This window comes from Ambystoma mexicanum, chromosome 8 (assembly GCF_040938575.1).
Source record: "Ambystoma mexicanum isolate Mex_15411 chromosome 8, UKY_AmexF1_1, whole genome shotgun sequence".
Classification (NCBI taxonomy): domain Eukaryota; kingdom Metazoa; phylum Chordata; class Amphibia; order Caudata; family Ambystomatidae; genus Ambystoma; species Ambystoma mexicanum.
Window position 1 is genome coordinate 87,596,916 of NC_090929.1, and position 19,492 is coordinate 87,616,407.

At 44.2% G+C, this 19,492-nt stretch overlaps 1 protein-coding gene across 6 annotated transcripts in view; it reads right to left on the bottom strand.

Annotated features, from left to right (window-relative positions):
• Window positions 1-1,807: 1,807 nt before the first annotated feature.
• Window positions 1,808-19,492, bottom strand: part of RALGPS1 (Ral GEF with PH domain and SH3 binding motif 1) — a 2,625,553-nt gene continuing 2,607,868 nt past the window's right edge. For all 6 annotated transcript variants that reach the window (XM_069609374.1, XM_069609372.1, XM_069609376.1 and 3 more), the window contains one exon: window positions 1,808-4,819. In XM_069609374.1, the coding sequence (XP_069465475.1) occupies window positions 4,790-4,819 (30 nt within the window). In that variant the 3' untranslated portion in view covers window positions 1,808-4,789. The remainder of the gene's footprint in view (window positions 4,820-19,492) is intronic.

The following is a 19,492-nucleotide window of genomic DNA, read 5'->3' on the forward strand; positions in this document are numbered from 1 at the left end:
TTGGTGCCATACAAAGTAGTGCAATTTACATTCTTCTCTGAGATTGCATTTGTTATTATAAAGTTTAAATCTAATTGGTGTTATGAAATTATACAATTTAGAGCACACAGGCACCTTCGCACTAGATTACATTTTAATGCGATGTGCTACATGGCCCAAGATCGGCCAGCGTACATGCTACACTTTCACGATGCATAGAACGCCCACCTTTCAGCTCTAGAGGGACAAAGCCTGGATGAGATCTGGGTCACCATGGGCTCCGCTCAGCTTTTTATAGCACTTTGAATGGTATGATTCTGAGCAACCATGAATGATACACTGCTATGTGCATAGGCATCAAGGGAAAGGCCATTGCTTTTGGATCCTGGGGGTGGAAAAGCAAGGGAGGATCACCTGGGTGGAGGGTCCTTGAGGATTTGGATTGAGCGAGACATGTTACCCCGTTTTCCAATTGATGAGTAACCCAACCTTTATGGGCTACTAAAATCCAGCTCCCCGCTGAACCATGAATGATACACTGCTATGTGTGTAGGCTGTCCACACATTATAGTGTATACAGTATGCCACAATGGTCTTCATGAACATTCAGTCTGAGTCAGGGTTTAGCCCACGAGCAGGGGAGAACAAGCTATATTGTTTCCTTTTTTTAATCAATGTCCACTATTACACTGTGACAACACTTCTTCAGGGGGCAAATCCTGCTCTTTAACCCACCAGACTATAAAACACTTTGATGCCCCCACTGGTATTGACATGAGCAAGTAGCATCCTAGCATTTTTAATAAATTATGTTATTATTTTTTATAGCACTGTAAACAAAGGATTCTGCTATTACCCAGTGGAATGGTACGGAGGGTATCACCATTCTCTTTCGATGTTGAGCACAGATCTCAGCAACGAGCGCCAAACTCACTGAACTACCGAGCCAAGCCAGTCCCACTATATTCATAACCATTAAACCTTCTGAGTGACTCTTCATAAACCCCAGGTTCACAGACAGATAATTAAAACATGCAACAGTGAAACCCATAAAAGGAATTGGGATCCTGCAAAATCTGGGGTTTATTTCAGATCCCAAGAGAGTGGAAGAATGACAGAGTTAACAGACAGACATTTTTAATTGACCAATTCCATCTAGGAATCACCATTTAAAGTTCTATTTTCATGTTGGTTAATGATTTCCATTTGGCTTTCTCTCACTCTCTTTTGTATACTCCACCCACCGATTCATTTAGTTTTTTGCTTGTCTTTTCACAATTGACTTACAGCATTGATAAAGCACACCGTGTGTGAAACATGTGTCTGCAGCACTGTTTATACATGGATATATAACTTATAATATAGAAGACTTTTGGCATTGTATCTCACTTGTAATTTAATCCCATGAAAGGTGTGAGGGTTTGAAATATTTTTTGGGAGAAAATAAATTATTCTCAGATTAGATGATTAGTTATTATACAGGAGCACAAGGACCTAGGAACTAATGATAATTCAAAAGAGCGATGACTCTACTGTCCAACCTTGTCTGGTTTTGTTATATGAGAGCACTCTTTGGGAAATTACAATAATAAATGAATGGGTGCAAGTAGCAGCAGGGCAATTGATTGCTTAATGCCCAGAGAATTCTGAATTTTTTATGTATACTCCTTGTTCGACTTCCCATTAATAGAGAATGTTTAAGCATCACACACTAAAGCTATTTATCAGGCTTTTGCCAATGGTATCCACCAAGGTCAACAGTTGATGAACAGAATAAAGATTGACACAGGTAATTGCAAACTCCTCAAAATGCACGCCAACACACCACTTTTCAATTCCATTTTTAATGTTTCCAATATATTAATAACTTTACAACTGCATCTTTAAAAATTGCGTACATTTCACAAAAATCTTATCTCGCCTCGCAGAAAACAACTTTTTTTACATTAATGTATTTAATTAGTGAAACAATCATTTTAGGTGTAACAAGCTGAAAAATACAGCAACTTGATACAAGACTGAGGTAACAAAGTACATAGTAAAAACATAAAAAGCAAAGACTCCTAAGCAAGAGTACACGTTGAGTGGTTATTATGGGTGAGACAAGTTCACAAGTATTTTAGAAAGATTCCATACACAAATGGCATGCAGTGGGGTCTGCTGGAAAATACAGTCAAAAATAGTGCAACAATTTTCACAAGAAAGACACACACTGAATTGTGGAAATCAGTTTGAACGGAAGGCGAGGAATATGAAACGACAATATACCAAAGCACTAAAGTGCTATTTGGAACAACATGCATTTTGGCACAAAGTGAGCGGAGGATTCCAGGACGACACCTTTTTAAATAAATTATTAATAAATATTGCTGCATAAAAATGTAAAATATGTTAAGAATTCTTATAAAGTTGTCACAAAACAATAACATTTTGTACAGAACTTTTGAAAGTATATTCCAGTTCATATCACTACCAGTCGACTCTTCTTGCGTACCTTTTTGTACATTATCTTTTCATCTGTTGTATGTTTTTTTAATGAAAAGGGATATTCACTGGCCATACACAACACAAAAGTGGCACTTGCATTTTGACAGATGGACGATTATTTACCTTTAAAGGAAATGTAATTAAGACTTCTTAGAAATATCACATCCCATTATTTGTATTAAAATATTGCAATCTATCTTACTTTTAAATGGAATAACACCATACAAGACTGGGGAACACTGCAATGTCCTTTATGCTTCCACTTTTCCACAAGATTATTATTTTCATTAACAAGGTACAAAGTCTTTTTTTATATTGCCAGAAACTTATCAAAATTCCTAAATAAGCAAAAGTTGATATATAATGTTAATTTCACTGTCCTATTTCTATTTGGAAAATGTAACTGTACATTATTTTGCTGGCAGAAATGTACACGCGTCCACCAAAGGCCTTTGCATTATGATTCCAGGATATGTTTGGTTTTTGGTGATGCTTCAAAAGATAACGTGAGTTTGTTAAGATGGTAATGGCAGATAAAACATACTTTCACAGCTATTCATTTTTCTAATGTGATTTTCCAGCCTACATTTTATATTTTTTAATGAGTTGAAAAGTATCTCTACCTCCTAGAATGGCCGTTTGATCATTATTTTGCTAATCTATAATAGAAAGCAGACGCAGGTTTCACTTACAAATTGGGAAAACGTAACTTCATTTCACAATGGCGACCTATTCATTTCAAGCAACCTCATTTCCATGTGCTGATACATGAAACATTTTTTTATTGATTAAATGGTCCCTCTGTAAATGGGAGTACCTCAAAAAACATGAATTGAGGTATTCCTTATTCCTGCCATCTGATGTCACATTCAGGTGTTACTAGCTTTTGGAGTACAGCTTTGAGATGTGACAATTCATATATTAACATATTGCAAGGTGATTAATTATTTGGACCTCATATATAAACATGGTCAATAAGATATTTGGACATATTTCTCAAGATGTGTTTTTATTCAACATCTCTAGCTACTTTCTCTTTTACAATTTGTACACTTGGCTAATATGTAATTAATTGTAATTGCAGTACAGAAAGGCTTTGAGCAGTTTGGGTATCATTCTAAAACCAGATATTCTCTGTTCGATGTCAAACATTTGCTAAAAGATTAATTTTCTGTACCCAACAGATACAGAACTTGTGTTCATAAGGTATTTAAAGATATGCATTTCACAGCAATATCTGTTCAATATAAGTTTGACATTCAGAAATATCTGTGACTTGAAACAAAGGTCAGTGTATTTTTATAAAATATAAAAAGAAAATAGCCACAAACTATTGTGTAGCAGAACAGTAATAATGTACTAACAACATTAAACTATTATTACAAAAAGATCCAGAGCCATTGCACATTTCTGGAATCAGAAACAGTACCTTATAAGGGTACTTCTCAGTACCACTGCCCAATGCTTTGACAATAACCACCATAGACTTCTGTGGAAGTTGCTTTGTCATATTGAGGAATTTACCTTACGATATCTGAAATGCTAGAAAGGTTAATTGGGAATACTTGGAAGAATTTGGACCTACAAAAAGATCTGGTTCTTATTTCAGTTGTAGGATTACAATACAGAAATTAAAGTTATTCTGTGTTTTTGTGCCAAAATACAAAAATTACCAATTAGCTCCAACGAGAACAGATGTACCTTTCCGACGTTTTTTTGAACAAAATTTGCCAACCATCTCAGTGCACTTCGGATATAAAAGCGTTGTTCATCAATGTATGGTTCTAGCGGACACTTTGCAGCAAGTTAACACTGTCGACATAGGGTTGTGCATTAAAAAGAATTCAGAACCCAACATGGGCCAAATGTTGTTTAGTTACAGAAGCAGCTTTACAATAAAAAGAACCATTTACAAAAAGATTGGCAGATGATGCGATGCACAGTTTGTGGCCGGCAGTTGTTTGCAACTGTCGGGATCACATTATTAAACGTCTCGGGAATCTATATCCAACCTCTTGCAGTAGGAAGAATCCAACATACAGTACTCCAGTTACGACTTCATTGCCTGGTCAGTGCAATCGGACACATCTGGATCCCGGAAACCATATTCACATTCAGGTTTTAAGAGCAAACCCTATACACCTTCATATTCCACAGAAAAGTGCCGTATCTTCTTGCTGGTGAGCGACAATCCCGTCGTCTTATTTTTTTGCTTACAATATTCCTATTCCGTCTTTTGTACAATCTGTATTTCTTAGTTTGGCACTTTGCGCTACAAGGCATAATTGTAGCAATTCTGCGATCGTTCAAATGAGAAGCGGTCTCATTCAAAAGACATAAGGTTAGTTGGTACCTGCGAACGAAACAGACAATTACATTCACTGTTAATGTTGTTACAGTGCAATCATTTTGCCCGCTTGAAATGTATGCAGTTTAGCAAATATACTTAAGCAACAACAGGTATGCTTAAGGCACAAAAGCCTTCCTGAACTGTATTTTTTCTTGGACATGATTACACTTCAGCCTAAGCTATCGCTAGTTACATTTTATTACTTTGTACAAAAATAGTACATTTTAGGCAGTACACCATTGATCTTATTTTTTGCCACATAAAAGTGATTTTAATTTCTACATCGGTATTGTGGCAGGCACACATTCTCTTATTGAGCACTAGTAAACAAAAGAGCATGTGTTATTTTTACTTTCTGTGGATAAGTGTGAAATGTTGACTCCGTTTAGCAATACACAGAAAAAGTGGGGTTGAGCGATACTTTGGACATGTAGGGCTTTGATTTGGAGGAGACCGAAAAGAGGCAATGGGAATAGGAAACTCTAATGAGAAGCAGATGTTGTACTGCAAGATGCGGAGTAAAGACTGGCCAAGTAGCAAAACTGGTATGAAATAAGTCAAGCGCAAAGTGAAATCTTGTTGTTGGAAATCAGTGTCAAAGAACGACTAGTGGTCTGCCCACGAATGCTAGGTTCTGTTACTGTTATTTTCTTATCCAGAGATTCTGGAAGAAGAAGTTGCCAGTGGTGTAGTCACCCACAGTAAATGACAGGTTTCCATATTGTGGGATTCTTTCAGGTGGAGGCCTGCTTGAATGTGCTGGCGTTTCATTGGGTGTGACAGGAAGCCATTTTGAAGTGCTATGTATGTTGGTTGTCTTAGGCTGATGCATGTGTGTGTGTGTGTGTGTGTGTGTGTGTGTGTGAGAGAGAGAGAGAGAGAGAGTGGGCATGGGGAGGTTATGTTTCAGGGAACAGATATATAAGTGGAAGGTGTGTCCGCATGTGTGTGTGTGTGTGTGTGTGCAGCAGGGGTGTGGTGCCAAAATCGCCACTGCAAGGAGAGCGCTGCTTAAGAGTTCCGCAACGCTCGCAGGTTGGTCACAGAGAAGCACCTCTGCACTTTCCGTCTTTGATCATGGGATGAAGGCCTCCTTAGAGTGGGCAGTACCTCCAAGCATTAGATGCCACCTTCCTGTAATACAAAAAGGTCTTCCTTGACCAAGACAACTTTGGCTCTTGCGCAAATGTGAAATCTTTCTCTGGTTGGAAAAGGATGTCCATCATACAGCTAGGGTACAGGTGTATTTCTGGCGCCCAGAGAATGACATTGAATGGTTGTCTCCAATGTTGCCCAATTGCAGGACTATTTCCAGGGGCAAACCAAGTGCTGCCACGAGCAGAGCCAGCAAAGCCACTGCAAAATCAGTCAGGGTAGGCCGTGCAGGGGCTGAACCAGAGCACATTTCCAGAAGAATCACGGTGATAGCAGCGGCGAGGAGGAGTGTGTGAGACAGCGAGGAGGAGTGTGTGAGACAGCAGGTTGAGAAGAGATGTGGAAGATGGGAAAGAGAATGGTGAGGGAAAGCGTGAGGAAGAGAAGGTGTAACATAGAAATGGGCGAATAAGAAAATACATTATGTAAGTGAGTGAAGAGAGGGTGGTTGGCACAAAGATGTTGAGGGAGATGGAAGACTGTGTTTCTGTGTGAGGAAGAATTGGAGAGGATTGTGTGTTGAGGAATATGAGGATGAGTGGGAGAGTACACCATATGAGAAAGATGTGAGAGGAAGCTCTTTAAGATTTGGAAGCGTGAGTGAGAAAGCACATCATATGTGAGAGAGGGAGTGTGGGCTAGAGGAGGATGAGAAAGCTCAGAGAAGGCTGTGAGGGAAAAGGTTTGAGGGAGGTGGGTAAGGTCTGACGATTCCGAAGGCACCAACTTGATATGATTTGATATGATATGGCATTTATAACGCGCATATACACATGTGTTTCAAGGCGTGACGAGGCAATGGAGGGGGAACAGAGGGAAGACAGACAACGATCCTACTAGGCCAAGTGTCATTCAGATCGCGCAAGTGCATGGGAAAGGGGAAAGGGAACGTGCAGAGGGGACGGGGAAGGGGACAGTGCAATACATGGGATAATAGAATAAATAACAAAATAAAGTACGGGCAGCAGGTGGCAAGTGCAAGGGAGAAGGGTAAGTGCAGGCATCAGGTGTCAAGTGCTCGTGGTAGGACTGTAGGGATACAGAGAACAGTCCCCAAGTGCGGGGGTATCCAGGAGGGCAATGCAGGTGTGCGACTGGCCGGAGGGGGGGGGCCTGGGCCAGAGCTTGGAGGGTGGCCAGGTAAACCAGTCCAGTTTCAGTATAAGCCAGGAAATCAGCAGGGGAGAGGAGGAGAAAAAGCAGAAGCAAAGAGAAAGGTTTTGAGGTGCTTCCGGAACCAGAGATGGTTCTCCTCAAGTTTCAGGGGGGCAGGGAGGCTGTTCCAGAGGGAGGCCCGACGGAAGAAAGTGATCTACCGCCAACCTGTTGCTTGGAGAAGCGGCTGACCCTGAGGGAGTTGGAGGTGGATGAGCGAAGAGCTCGAGAAGGAAGATATTTAGGAAGACAGAGTTGAAGGTATTGAGGCCCCTGGCCCCAGAGGGCCTTGTGGACGATGCAGAGGGTTTTGAACTTAATCCTCACAGCCACTGGGAGCCAGTGCAGAGATTTCAGTTCTGGAGTGATACGATCCCTGGGCTTGAGGCCAAGGACAAGTCTCACAGTCAAGTTCTGGATGAGCTGCAGAGGGCGGAGAGTAGAAGCGGGCAGATTTAGAAAGAGGCTGTTGCAGTAGTCCAGCCTAGAGAGAACCAGAGCTCTGGAGACAGTGAGCTTCTGGGTGAAGGATAGGAAATGAAGAATACCTCTGACGAGGTGTAGCTGGTAGTGTGACTTCTTAGAGATATCAGAGATGTGAGGAGAGAAGGAGAGTGTGGAGTCGGAGATGACCCAGAGGTTTTTAGTCTCACCGGTGGGAGCAGGGATAAGGGCCAAGAGAGGGCGGCCAGAGAGTGACAGGAAATGAGGGTGTGGGAGTGCCAATGAGGAGAACCTCAGTCTTGCTGGCATTCAGGCAGAGATTGTTGGCGGCACACCACTCCTAGATGGCGGACAGGCAGTCACAGATGAGAGAGGGAGAAGAGGTGGCTGAGCGTAGCCTGAAAATGAGTGTCATCCGCATAGCACTGGAAGCTGGGGCAGAGTGCGGCAATGCGGTAAGGAAGAAGTGCCAGGTATTGGTTGAACAGCCAGGGAGAGAGGTTAGACCCCTGGGGAACACCACAGAGAGAAATAGAGATGGAGGAGGGGAAGGACCCGAGTTGGCCCTGGGAGGGTCGATCGGAGAGAAATGAGGTCAGCCATGCCAGGGACTGACCCGTGATGCCCAGGTTACCACGGAGACGGTTGAGCAGGATGGCATGGTTGACCATGTCAAAGGCAGAATAAAGATCAAGTAAGATGTGGACACACGGGGTGTTGGAATTAGACCCCTGGGAAACACCACAGGTAGACCAACTTGTAACCAAAGTGTACCAATTTACAACAATTAAGGCATGTCGATGAAATTGGCAGGGGAGCGTGCTCTTGCAAGTATGGCCACCGTTCATAGCACTTGGGCACCACTGGTGGGTCACTGCGGCCAGGGCATGGGCACAGTGCATGTACTGAGTGGAGTATTCGCAGGACATGATAACATTTGTGATGTCATCAGTGATATTATGAGCAGTGCATGGGGAAGGATGAAATGTATGGTTACGCTGGTATACAAAGCTGGCAAAACTCTATATTTTTGAGGCTTTGATTAGTTACGGTCCGTGCTGGAAATTTTCAAAATGTTCTGGGAGAACAACCCTCCCCCCCACCCCTTTCGCGTGCATATGTGGGTATATCAGTTAGGCGCCGGGGGAGCCAGGTGTCAAAGAATGTGGTTGCCCTGAATATAGTATGCTGGCTGCTTTGCATAAAAACAAAGTGCATTTTGTGAACATAAGAATGACCACCAATTTATCAAACATGTCTGTGATAGTTATTCATATGTGCATGCAATGCATACTGAATATGATGCTCATTTCCTCTGTCAGAATAGTCACCATGACAGTAAAATGTGTGCAAAGCATGAGACATACATACAGCCTTGGATCGGTTCCTTGAGTTGGGCTGACGAGCAAAGGACGACTTTCTGATGCAGTTTTTAAAGATATTGCATATCGCTGCTCGAATTGAGACTCCAAACGCACAGGTTTGGGAAACACACGCAGTCAGGGACAGAGAACTTCCACGACTTGCAGGGTTTGTGCCTCGGCTCTACATGGAATGTCGATCCAGCAAGCTAGTTATTGCCAGAGCGTAGCTCCGACTTGTCCCGGCCCAGTTCCTTCGCTGGCTACGGTTACATGTAACCATAACCCTCCGTCATTTGATATTTGGAAGATGTGTTTTTACCAATCCAGAGACCCATCACATCCCTCAAAAAAAACAAAACCAAAACATATATAGAAATGAAAATATATAGTTTATGCATTACATATATGAAAGAAATATCACTTATATGAACTGCATGACATGTATATCACTTCTGCTATCACGTGACACATATATTTTACTTATATTTGAACATGTCACACATAAAATATATTTGATAAACATGTTAATATATATGCAATGGCATCCTACTTCCTTGAACTACCCAAATACTGCTCACCTGTGTCATCTCTCATCTATGCTCATGCTTTTAGATCTCTCTGCTGCCTTCGACACTGTCAGCCACCCACCCGCTTGCTTTCACACTTTCTCTTTTCTTAGTTTCCGGGACATTGGGCCTCATTACGAGTCTGGCGGTATTACCACCAGGATACCGGCAAACGGAATTACCCTTAGCGGCACTTGGTCTGAATTACCGGCAGATTACAAGTGCTGGTAAGGGCGGTAAATCCCCATTCCACGGAGTCCCATAGGACCTCATGGGGAGATTTTTTGCTGCTTTTACCGCAACTGTATTACCGTGCCGGTCACAGCTCCAGATAAGATTTGGAAGCGGGAGTATTTTACACCCTATTTTTTTTAAGTTGGGAGTAAAATGATTTTTTAGGGAGTAAAAATGTAATTCCAATTCTCAATGGGAGTATTTATGAGCAAGTAAAAATATGCTTTAACTGGAAAATGGAAATGTTTTTGTAATCATTATTTCTTTGCACCTAGTTGTTACATACATAAGATACATGTTTAATTCTTCTGATCAGACAGTAATAATAGTCGTTTCATCCTGTGTTACTAAACAGGTCCAAACATATCCATGGACCTTTGTGGGTGAAAGCAGGGGCATAATGTTCTACGTGTCTTATTCCTATTTTTTGTTGGGAGTACTTTTACTCCCTATTTTTATTTTATTTTAGTATTTGCCTAATTTTAGGGAGAACAAGTGGCCGATATACCCCTTATCTGTAGGGCTGGTGCCGGTAAAACAGGCAGTTTTTTGCTGGTAGGGGTCAGATATACCTCCAGCTTATAGCTGGAGGTAAATCCTTCACCCCCTAACGGCAACGTTGTAGTTGGCTACTCTGGTAAAAGTGCTGGTAAATGTTATTACCGGCACTTTTACTGTGTACTGGCCAACTTGCCCTTACATGGATTGCCTCCTGCCTGGCTGACAGCTCCTTCTCTATTACTGGAACACTGGCACAGCCGCCACCAGACCCTTCCTTGTAGGCATTTGTCAAGGTCACCTTTTCATACATTAAAACCTTAGAGAAGTCAGCTCATACCTAGGCAATATAACCCGAGGAGGGGGGCATTACCAGTAGGGAAATGCCCCCAGGGCCATAGTTAAAAGCCTGAGCAAAGCGAGGGCTTTAACGAAGCCCTGTGGGCAGTACACTAACGGTAATGCCCCCGTCACCGAGGGTTACATTGGAATTAGTACCCCGGCATGTGGTATAGGGTTACTAATAGCAGTTTTTCTCGAGTTGAGAAACGGTGTTGCAACTGTTTCTCGACTAGAGAAAAAATAGCAAAAATAAAATGGCCACCAGAGATCGGGGAGAAGGGACTACACGTAGTCCCTTCTCCCTTTCCATGGCCGCCACTAAAACGAATGTAAACAAAAGTAAACAAGCAAAATGGCCGCCATGGCAGGGGCAAAGAGACAGGGACTACATGTAGTCCTTCTCCCTTTCCAGGGTGGCCACTTGCGGAAATAACTCGGCCACTTGCGGAAAGAACTCTGGGACGCTGCAGTGCTCAGAGCCTTGTCGGGCAGGTAAGACCCGAGCGAGGGCCAATGAGCTTGCTTTTTACAAGCTCAATGACCCTCGTCAGGTACTAATTTGGCTTCTCATCTCTATTTGTCAAGTATACACAAATCATCTTCTCCATCCTCATCTTCACCCTGGAGATCCTCTTTCATCACCAGCAGCCTTACTACCATTCGTCAATGGATGGCGTGTTTTCCAGGTGCTTAGCTTCACAAAAACAAGTGAGGCCTCTCTCTTCTACCTCAATAGCAATCACTGCCTCCCCTACCTCCTCTCCCTCTGATCTACCAACTCCATCCCTAGTGCTCACAATCTAGGGGTGTTCTTTGACCACAATCTTAAACTCAAGTAATGTATTACCTCTACCTCCACAGCTGCTGGGCTCACATTCCCAACATCAGGAAAATATATCTATACCTCACTTTCCACTCTTATAAGGATCTGATCTCCACTATGTGCCCCAACAAACTGGACTACTGCCTCAGCCTACTTCTGGGTCTTTAGTTTGCCCCTCTACAGAAAGCTTTCAACCTTGCCACCTGCACTCTCGTTAATCTCCCCTGATGCTCTCCCGCCTATGCCCACTGCCTCCGTGCTCGCTGACTCACCATGCACTAAAGTGTTTCTCATTCAAATGTGTTCTTCTGGTCTTTAAATCTTTCCACAGGCTTGCCTGTCCCATTCTCGCCGACTTATCTCCTGCTACTCCTCCCCACACTCTCCGATCCCTCCCCCTTACCTACCCCACCATAGCTCTCCTCCTTGCTCTCCCTCCTGCTTCCATTCCTTCCCCCCTCCTCTCTCTCTTGGTCCCTATAACAGGAACCACCTACCCCCAGAGCTTAAGAACATCCCCACAGAGTCTGGCTACACAAGCACCCTCCTCTCACTGGAATGATCCTTTCACACACAGTGTGCTCCGCCCACTGTAAAATGTAACTATTGTACATATTTTCGGTCTCACGTATCTGTCAGTGTGTTCTTTCAAGGCCCTTTCACCCCACTGGGCCCTTTCTGCATCACCCATCAGGCTTTGCGGACACGCTTTAAAAGCTCCTCAGTAATGGTATTACCACTGGGGCCAATGTGAGCTTTTGAGCCGTGTTTCTTTTCATAGCACTTCACCCACGCGAATACACACGAAATATAAACTTCTGTCAACAGCACTTGCATAGCAATTATCGATGATAGCACCTCTGCTGGCCCAGTACTTTCACTACAGTTCGGCACCTTTTGTGGCAGGGTTTACAAGATAAACATGACACTGGCCCTCATTACAACTCAGGCGTTAAGGGTTAACGCCACCGTTAACCCTTAACGCCTGATTCCCACCTTAACGCCTGCTTTTTGCAGGCGTTAAGTTCCATGGTGCTAAGGCACCTTGGTGCTAATTACGGCACCGTAATTTACGGTGCCGTAATTAGCGCCTTCCCCACTCCCATTATGCCCTATGGGGCAAAAATGGGAATGGGGAAGGGAAAATGGGAAATGGGGATTTACCGCCCCACTCACCTTGTAATGGGGCGGTAAATCCGCCATCCACCATGGTGTAAACGTAGTTTACACCATGGTGGTAAAGTTGGTGCACTTAGCACCTCAGTTGTAATGAGGGCCACTGTCTGTCACTGTTTAACAGAATCACCTGCGGTTGCTATCGACACTGCCCTTGTAACCGATTCCTAAGGCAATGTCATTTCTCATCATCTTCCATGCTTACACTGAATGGGGTGTTAGCAATGGGGGTGCTGTGTGTTCCTGCTTTTCTATAATCAGTAATACACTTGCACGCTGAAGGCAGCCACAATCACATTTTGGCAGGAACAGTTGCATGGTTGTTTTTCTCTGTATAACTGTCTGAACGCAAGTTACTCGCAGTGCTTTCACAGAGTTGAGGCAGTTTATAAAAGACTTTTTGTCCTGACCTAAAGTGAGAGAACCATCTAATCTGAAACAAGGCTGCAAACTCCATCCGTTATTATCTAAACGGCACACACTGAAATACGAAGAGAGTATATGCATGTGGATCATTTGACAAATTAGTACCCAGCGAGAGACAATCAGATTGTTACATGCAATCTGATTGGCCCTCACCGGCGCTTTGCCTGACCTTGAATCCCTAAATTCCTTCATATCCCCGGCGGGGATGTGTACAAGCACCTCAGCCAATGAGGGGGCTCGGAACAGGGTTTCTCCCTTCGCCCCACCCCCATCCAAACAATCTCCTTGCTGCCCTCCCAACCCCACTTACCTTCTTTTTGGTCCTTTTTCAGAAGCAAACATGCTGGGAACACTTCTGTCCCGGCCCGTCTGCTCCCCGGCAGGCCATCATGGAAAGGAAGAAGGGACTACGTGTAGTTCCTTCTCTCCTTTTCATGCGGCCATTTTTTTGTTTACATTTTTACTATTTTTTGAATGGCCGCCATGGAAACAGAGAAGGGACTAAGTGTAGTCCCTTTTCCCTTTCCATGGCGGCCATTTTCTTTGTTTACTTTTTTACATTGATTTTGAATGGCCACCATGGAAAAGGAAAAACTGACTCCGTTTTCCCTTCCCCAGTGGCCATTTTATTTTTACGTTTGCTTTTCAAACTTTTTTTTTAACAGTGCTTTTAGTACCCCGGTCTTGCAGGCCAGGATACTTATAGCAATAAGCCCCGAGCAGCGGGGGTATTACTGAGTCAGGTAAAGCCCCAGTGCCTTTGTTAAGGCCCTCGCGAACTATGGGCCCAGGGCTTTACCTGACTCGGTAATGCCCCCGCGGCTCGGGGCTTATTGCTTAATTAATGCACACATGATTCCCCTACTGTGGTCTTACTGTTCTTGGACTCTCTGGCTCTGGATTAAGGCCTCATTACAGTAGTAATCCCACACATGATTAGAGTTGTTTGGGTCCTGTTGAAGGTGCTATAAATAGAGAGAGATGACGAAACTTATTTATATAGACCACAATCACTGTAGTTTCCTACTTAATTTGACTGCTGGCTGTCATAGTGTGCCTTCCTACACAGCTGGATACCACGGTGGTGAGGCCCTGGTAGGCACCATGGCAGCTACAGGGCTGAGAAAAACGCACCCTTCAGCAATCTGTGCATTCTATTCGGTGGGTGGATCAGTATGTGGGTCACCTGGTGAGGAAGCGCTGATGATCGAAATGATGCTAGGAGCCAAGGATAAAGAGGATGCCAAAGTTGACGCCAGCGCTCTACACCACGTTCCACTGAGCATGCCTGTTCTTTACTCCTGTACCTGTTACTTGTGACCTGACCAGATAGTCCCCTGTAGCGCTTTTGCTTCTTTGTGTATGTTTGGATCCCCGTTCACTCAGTACTCCCTAATCTCCTGGATTCCTTGTGTGGACCTTCCTTTTACTGAACCTAGTCCTGCTCTTGTGACCCGCATTGATTCTGAACTGGACCTCCACTTGGACCCCTGGAAGCTAGGGATGCGTCAGTTACTTCCCCCAGGGCTACATCTGGTTGGGTTGGTTGGATTGTAGCTGTGATCATGAGTCCCCTTTAGTGTTGCTGAGGGGGTGCCTGCCTTGGTTTGTCCCTCTCACGAAAGAAATGGCGAGAGTGCTTGATACACACCACGAATGGCAACAAACCAACGTAGAACTCTTTGAATTGACACAGAGCAAGAAGGATCTCTGAACGTGTGTGCCTCTTGTCAATCAGCCATCCTGGTGGGAAGCAAAAAGGGCAGCCTTGTTTTATTGGGGTCTCAAACATGAGGTAATGGGGGCTTCTGCCCAGTAATTTCTCTGTGTTGCTCCTCTTGGCGTTACAAGTAGACTCCTGTATGTCGGCGAGTGGGGGAGAACAGAGGCATTTTGTGGTGAAAGCTGCTACTGTCCCAGAGAACCACAGTAAAACATCTGTAATCAAATCAAGTGATGTCCTCGAACCCATGCAGATAACTGGGGTTTGCAGCCTGCTTACAAGGACTGGCACTGCAAAGCATCCCTTTGCTTATATTGCATCTAGGCAGGCACTTTTCTAAGAGAGTGTCTGGGACAACCAGCCCAATGCTCGGAAAATGACAGTTCTCGTCCCCAGGTGGGGCATTGAAGATGAGCCCCAACAGTACAGCAAAATCTCATGTCGTCCATGCACTCTAGTCTGCCCATTCAGTTGTGTTCTGAGGGCTGTGAACCTTTGTGTGTGTGTGCGTTCATTGACTCATGGGCTTTAGGAGTCTACAAGGTTGCAGCTTCCACACAACGCATAGGCTATTTTGGTGGATCCAGTGAGATCAGTGGATGGGTCGTACCTATTTTTGAGCATGCCTGTTACACATCAAGGTGGGAAGCTCCCAGTCCACTGTTGCCACCAACCGTGGGCTGCTCACCTCAATGTCTGAATATTTGGGGTTAAAGGTGGACCTCTCACCGGCTCATCTGGGTTGATGGATACACTACCCAAGGCATATGAGCATTTTACAGATACCAGGCAACGTAACACAAAACAAATCAACGTGTTAGTTGTGTCTAGAAGTAAGGGAAATATTTAAGTGCTTTTTAAAACACATTAATCTTAACATGTGAGTCTGATTCTGTAAGTGGAAAGTGGAACATGTTGACCATCTATCCACAGAAAAAGAGCAAATGTGCTTTCCTACTACAGAAAAGTGATGAGCAAATTCAGGAAAAATCATAGCTGGACTAATGAACTTCCAGGCAGCTAGATCCTTCTCTGTAGGTTGGTACTCTTGACGGGCATTGACCTTTTCCCTGACCCTTGCCCTATGTTGTGCTGCTGGCATGAGGGCCTGTCCTGTCCACAAGCACAGAGGATTGACTGCCACCTTCCAACTCGTTGTTCTCCCTGAAACCAGATAACTGACATTGCCCTGCCCACCTGAATCATCAGGTTCATGAATAATAATGCGTTGGCCCAGGATGCAGACACCCTAGCCATTGCACACTGTAGTGGCTTGATGTTTTGACTACAACTGACTGATAATTGAAATCATAAAGTTGCCAAAACATCAAATCATAATCAAACTGAGACAATAAGTGCCAGGGCCCAGAAATAAGTGCCAGGGCTGAGCCCTGGCAAACACCCCCACAAATTGAGCACTGTGTGCAAATGATAGGAAAGTGATATCGTTCAACTTAATAGCAGTGTTTCATATTGGGGTTGCCCTGATTATAGCATCATAATCTCATTACAGACTTGGATTTCATTTCTCCTAATGTGCGGAAGTCTGTTTTCACGGTGGCAGGGAAAGCCCTAGTCCCAGTCAGTCTTTTTTTCTTCCATTATGTTGGAGCCCTTCAGGTTGGCCTTCCGAAATGTGACCATGACGTTTTAGATGATTTCGATAAAAAGGGCGCTGATAAATTCCCACCTCCTCGGGAATATGGCTCACCAATTGATTTCATTCCAGTGGCAGGTATATATATTCTCTTACACAAGTAGAGGTTCACTGTTTGCGGGCCTATTTGGAAGAGTCTTGCTCCCGGCATTCTGCGTATGTCTGAAATCCACACAGATGCTTCAACAGCTCGAGCCTTGAAGGAGCTCGTCCCTCTCAAGACCATCCCCTCACGGATGGAAGAACAACCAGTGCTTCTGCTTTTTGGGTCCCTGCTATATTCTGACATTTGGGTTACATTGCCTAGTTAACACCTGGTGCCATTATACCAAGTTGACGGGCCAAGTGGATTTCCAAAAAGTCTCTGCATGTGCTGTGCAGCTGGGCATGGTGTTCTGATCTGCAGGCAGCATGAGACAGTATGTTCTCATGTGTGCTATCTATGCACAAGGAAAGAGGCATCCTGGGAAACTGGTGGGTCTTTGGCGTGTCATGCCCGTCCCGACTGTTCCCTGGTGTGCCGTTTCCTTGGAGCTATGACACCATCTTTTGGCCTGATTCACAGAGTGTTTTTCAATGCGATTGCACCATTAGAAAACACTTCTGTGAATCAGGCCCTTAGTAGTTATAGACTCATTCACCAAGTTGCAACATTTTATAGCCTGTCAGGGGATGGGGGGCTGATCTTGCCAGTCTATTTTTCCAACATGTATTCTGGATTCATGGATTACACTCAGTGTTGATATTCGATCGGAGGCCGTCATTTACCTCTAAATTCTGGAAAGCATTGTGTACTCTGTTGGGGATTAATTTACACTTCTGGTCTGCATACCATCCTCAAACAGACAGTCAAACAGAGCATGTGAATCAGACCCTGGAACAGTGAATGAGATGCTTTTGTTTCAAAAACCAAGGATAGTGGTTGTCTTTGTCGTGTACGGCAGACTTTTTCAAACCACCACATTCCATACCACTATCAAGATGTCCCCTTTCTATGCCTCCCAATGGTACTAGCCATGCATGTTGCCTGAACTTCTATCCCCACTCACGCAACTGACACAGTGGCCTGAATTATGCAAACAATCCAGTCCGATGGGCCAGAACATTTGAAGTATGATAACCACCATTGATGTGAAGTATAAAGCAGGTGACCTAACATTTGCATTTACCTGGACCTCGCAAATTACTACCCAAGTACATGGCACACTATCCAATCACACGCGTTGTCAACCCAGTGGCTGTTCGGTTGGCACTGCCTTCATCCATAAAAGTGCACCCAGTGTTCCACGTTTCCATGTTAAAGCCCTGAATTCTGGACATGCATTTGCACAGGCCTGCGGGTTGCGGACCCCAACAAGCCATCTGCTTGGAGACTTGGAATCCAGGTAGGTGTCGGTCACCTCCCAATGGTTGCATCTGGTTGCCTGGTTGGATTGTAGCTGTTATTGTGAATCTGCTTTAGAGCTGTAGAGCTTTGTCTGCCATGGTTTGTCTCTCCCACTCACCTGTGGCTGGTACATCGGTTCAGCCCAACCACTGGTGAGTGGGGAGTTGCTTGGTAAATTCCTTTTGGACGCTATACACTTTTAAGACACTGGAGTCATTACGAGTTTGGAGGTAGCCATGGTGCTATTAGCGCCATAGTGCCTCCAAACTCATGTCCGGGTTCCTTGAATGGGGACTTACCGGGTCATTCCAACCTTGGAGGACCCGGTAAGTCCCCATTCAAAATACCCATCCCCATTCGAGCCCCCATAGGGCTCAATGGGAATGGGGAGGGAGCTAATAACGGGCCCGTTCATAACGGGCCCGTTATTAGCTCCCTGGTCCTTTAGTGGCTCCCGCTAAGGGACCTCGGAATGTGGCAGTAAGGGGTTAACAGCACCGTTGCCATTAACCCCTTACCGCCGCACTCGGAATGAGGCCTGTCCTCAAATAGACCTATACCATGACGGAATGGGTCTTTGCTATCCAATGTGTAAAGTGTGCACTATGAAACCTAATACATGGCGGTGTTCAAGCCCAAATATCGCAAATCAAAAGACACAAATCAGGACTGCGTTCACGCTACATTTTCTTGTCCGAATATAGGAACTGTATCAGCTTTTTAATTTTTCTTGTTTTTTTGTTTTTTGTCTTATTTTTTTATACTTTTATAATCTCATTATTTCAATTTGAATCCTTTGCAATGTGTGCTTACATTAATATGGGCCTCATTACGCGGAAGGCGATAGCCATGGCGCTATTAGCGCCATGGCTACCCCTTACCGCATTCCGGGTCCGGGTTCCCGAAATAGGGACTTACCGGGTCATTCCAACCTTGGAGGACCGGTAAGTCCCCATTCCGGGAACCACTCCCCATTCCCATTCGAGCCCCCATAGGGCTCAATGGGAATGGGGATGGAGCTAATAACAGTACCGCAATTTGCGGTACCGTTATTAGCTCTGAGATCCCTTAACGGGCCCCTTCCTTAATGCCTGGTAAAACCAGGCGTTAAGGAAGGGACCCGCTAAGGGACCTCGGAATAGGGTGGTAAGGGATTACCGGCACCGGTGCCCTTACTGGTGCCGGTAATCCCTTACCTCCTACTGCGTAATGAGGCCCTATGAGTTGGTTTGAGGAAAAAAAAGTTTGCATATGTATTTCTTAATCTTGTAAACTTAGTTTAGGGATTTATTTTTAATTTGTATCTAAATTCCTTAGCCATGTTTGGCTACAGTAAAAAACAGTATTTTTGTATAAAGGTTTTTTCTGTGCTTCTAAAACATGGGAGTTATGAGATTGAGACCCATCAGATGTTAACAAGGTTCGTGAGTGGCAATACAGAATCATTAAAATGTGTTCTAAAGAGCTGTTGTGGTCATCATGCAAGAACATTACTTTCAATGTTTGATGTGGCCAGTGGTAGAACAGTCGAATATTGTTGAAGCAAAAGCATTGGCCACTGTGACATTCTGCGGAAATGTCAAAAAAGGCAGACAGAAATTTGCCAGACCATAAATCTTTGTGGATTTGGGGTTTGAAGGAGAAATTAAAAAAAGGATCCTGTCCAAGTTCTTCGCCGGTTTTACTGAAGCAAGTCCTAAGCAATGGTGGCTAAAAGCAGGTATCC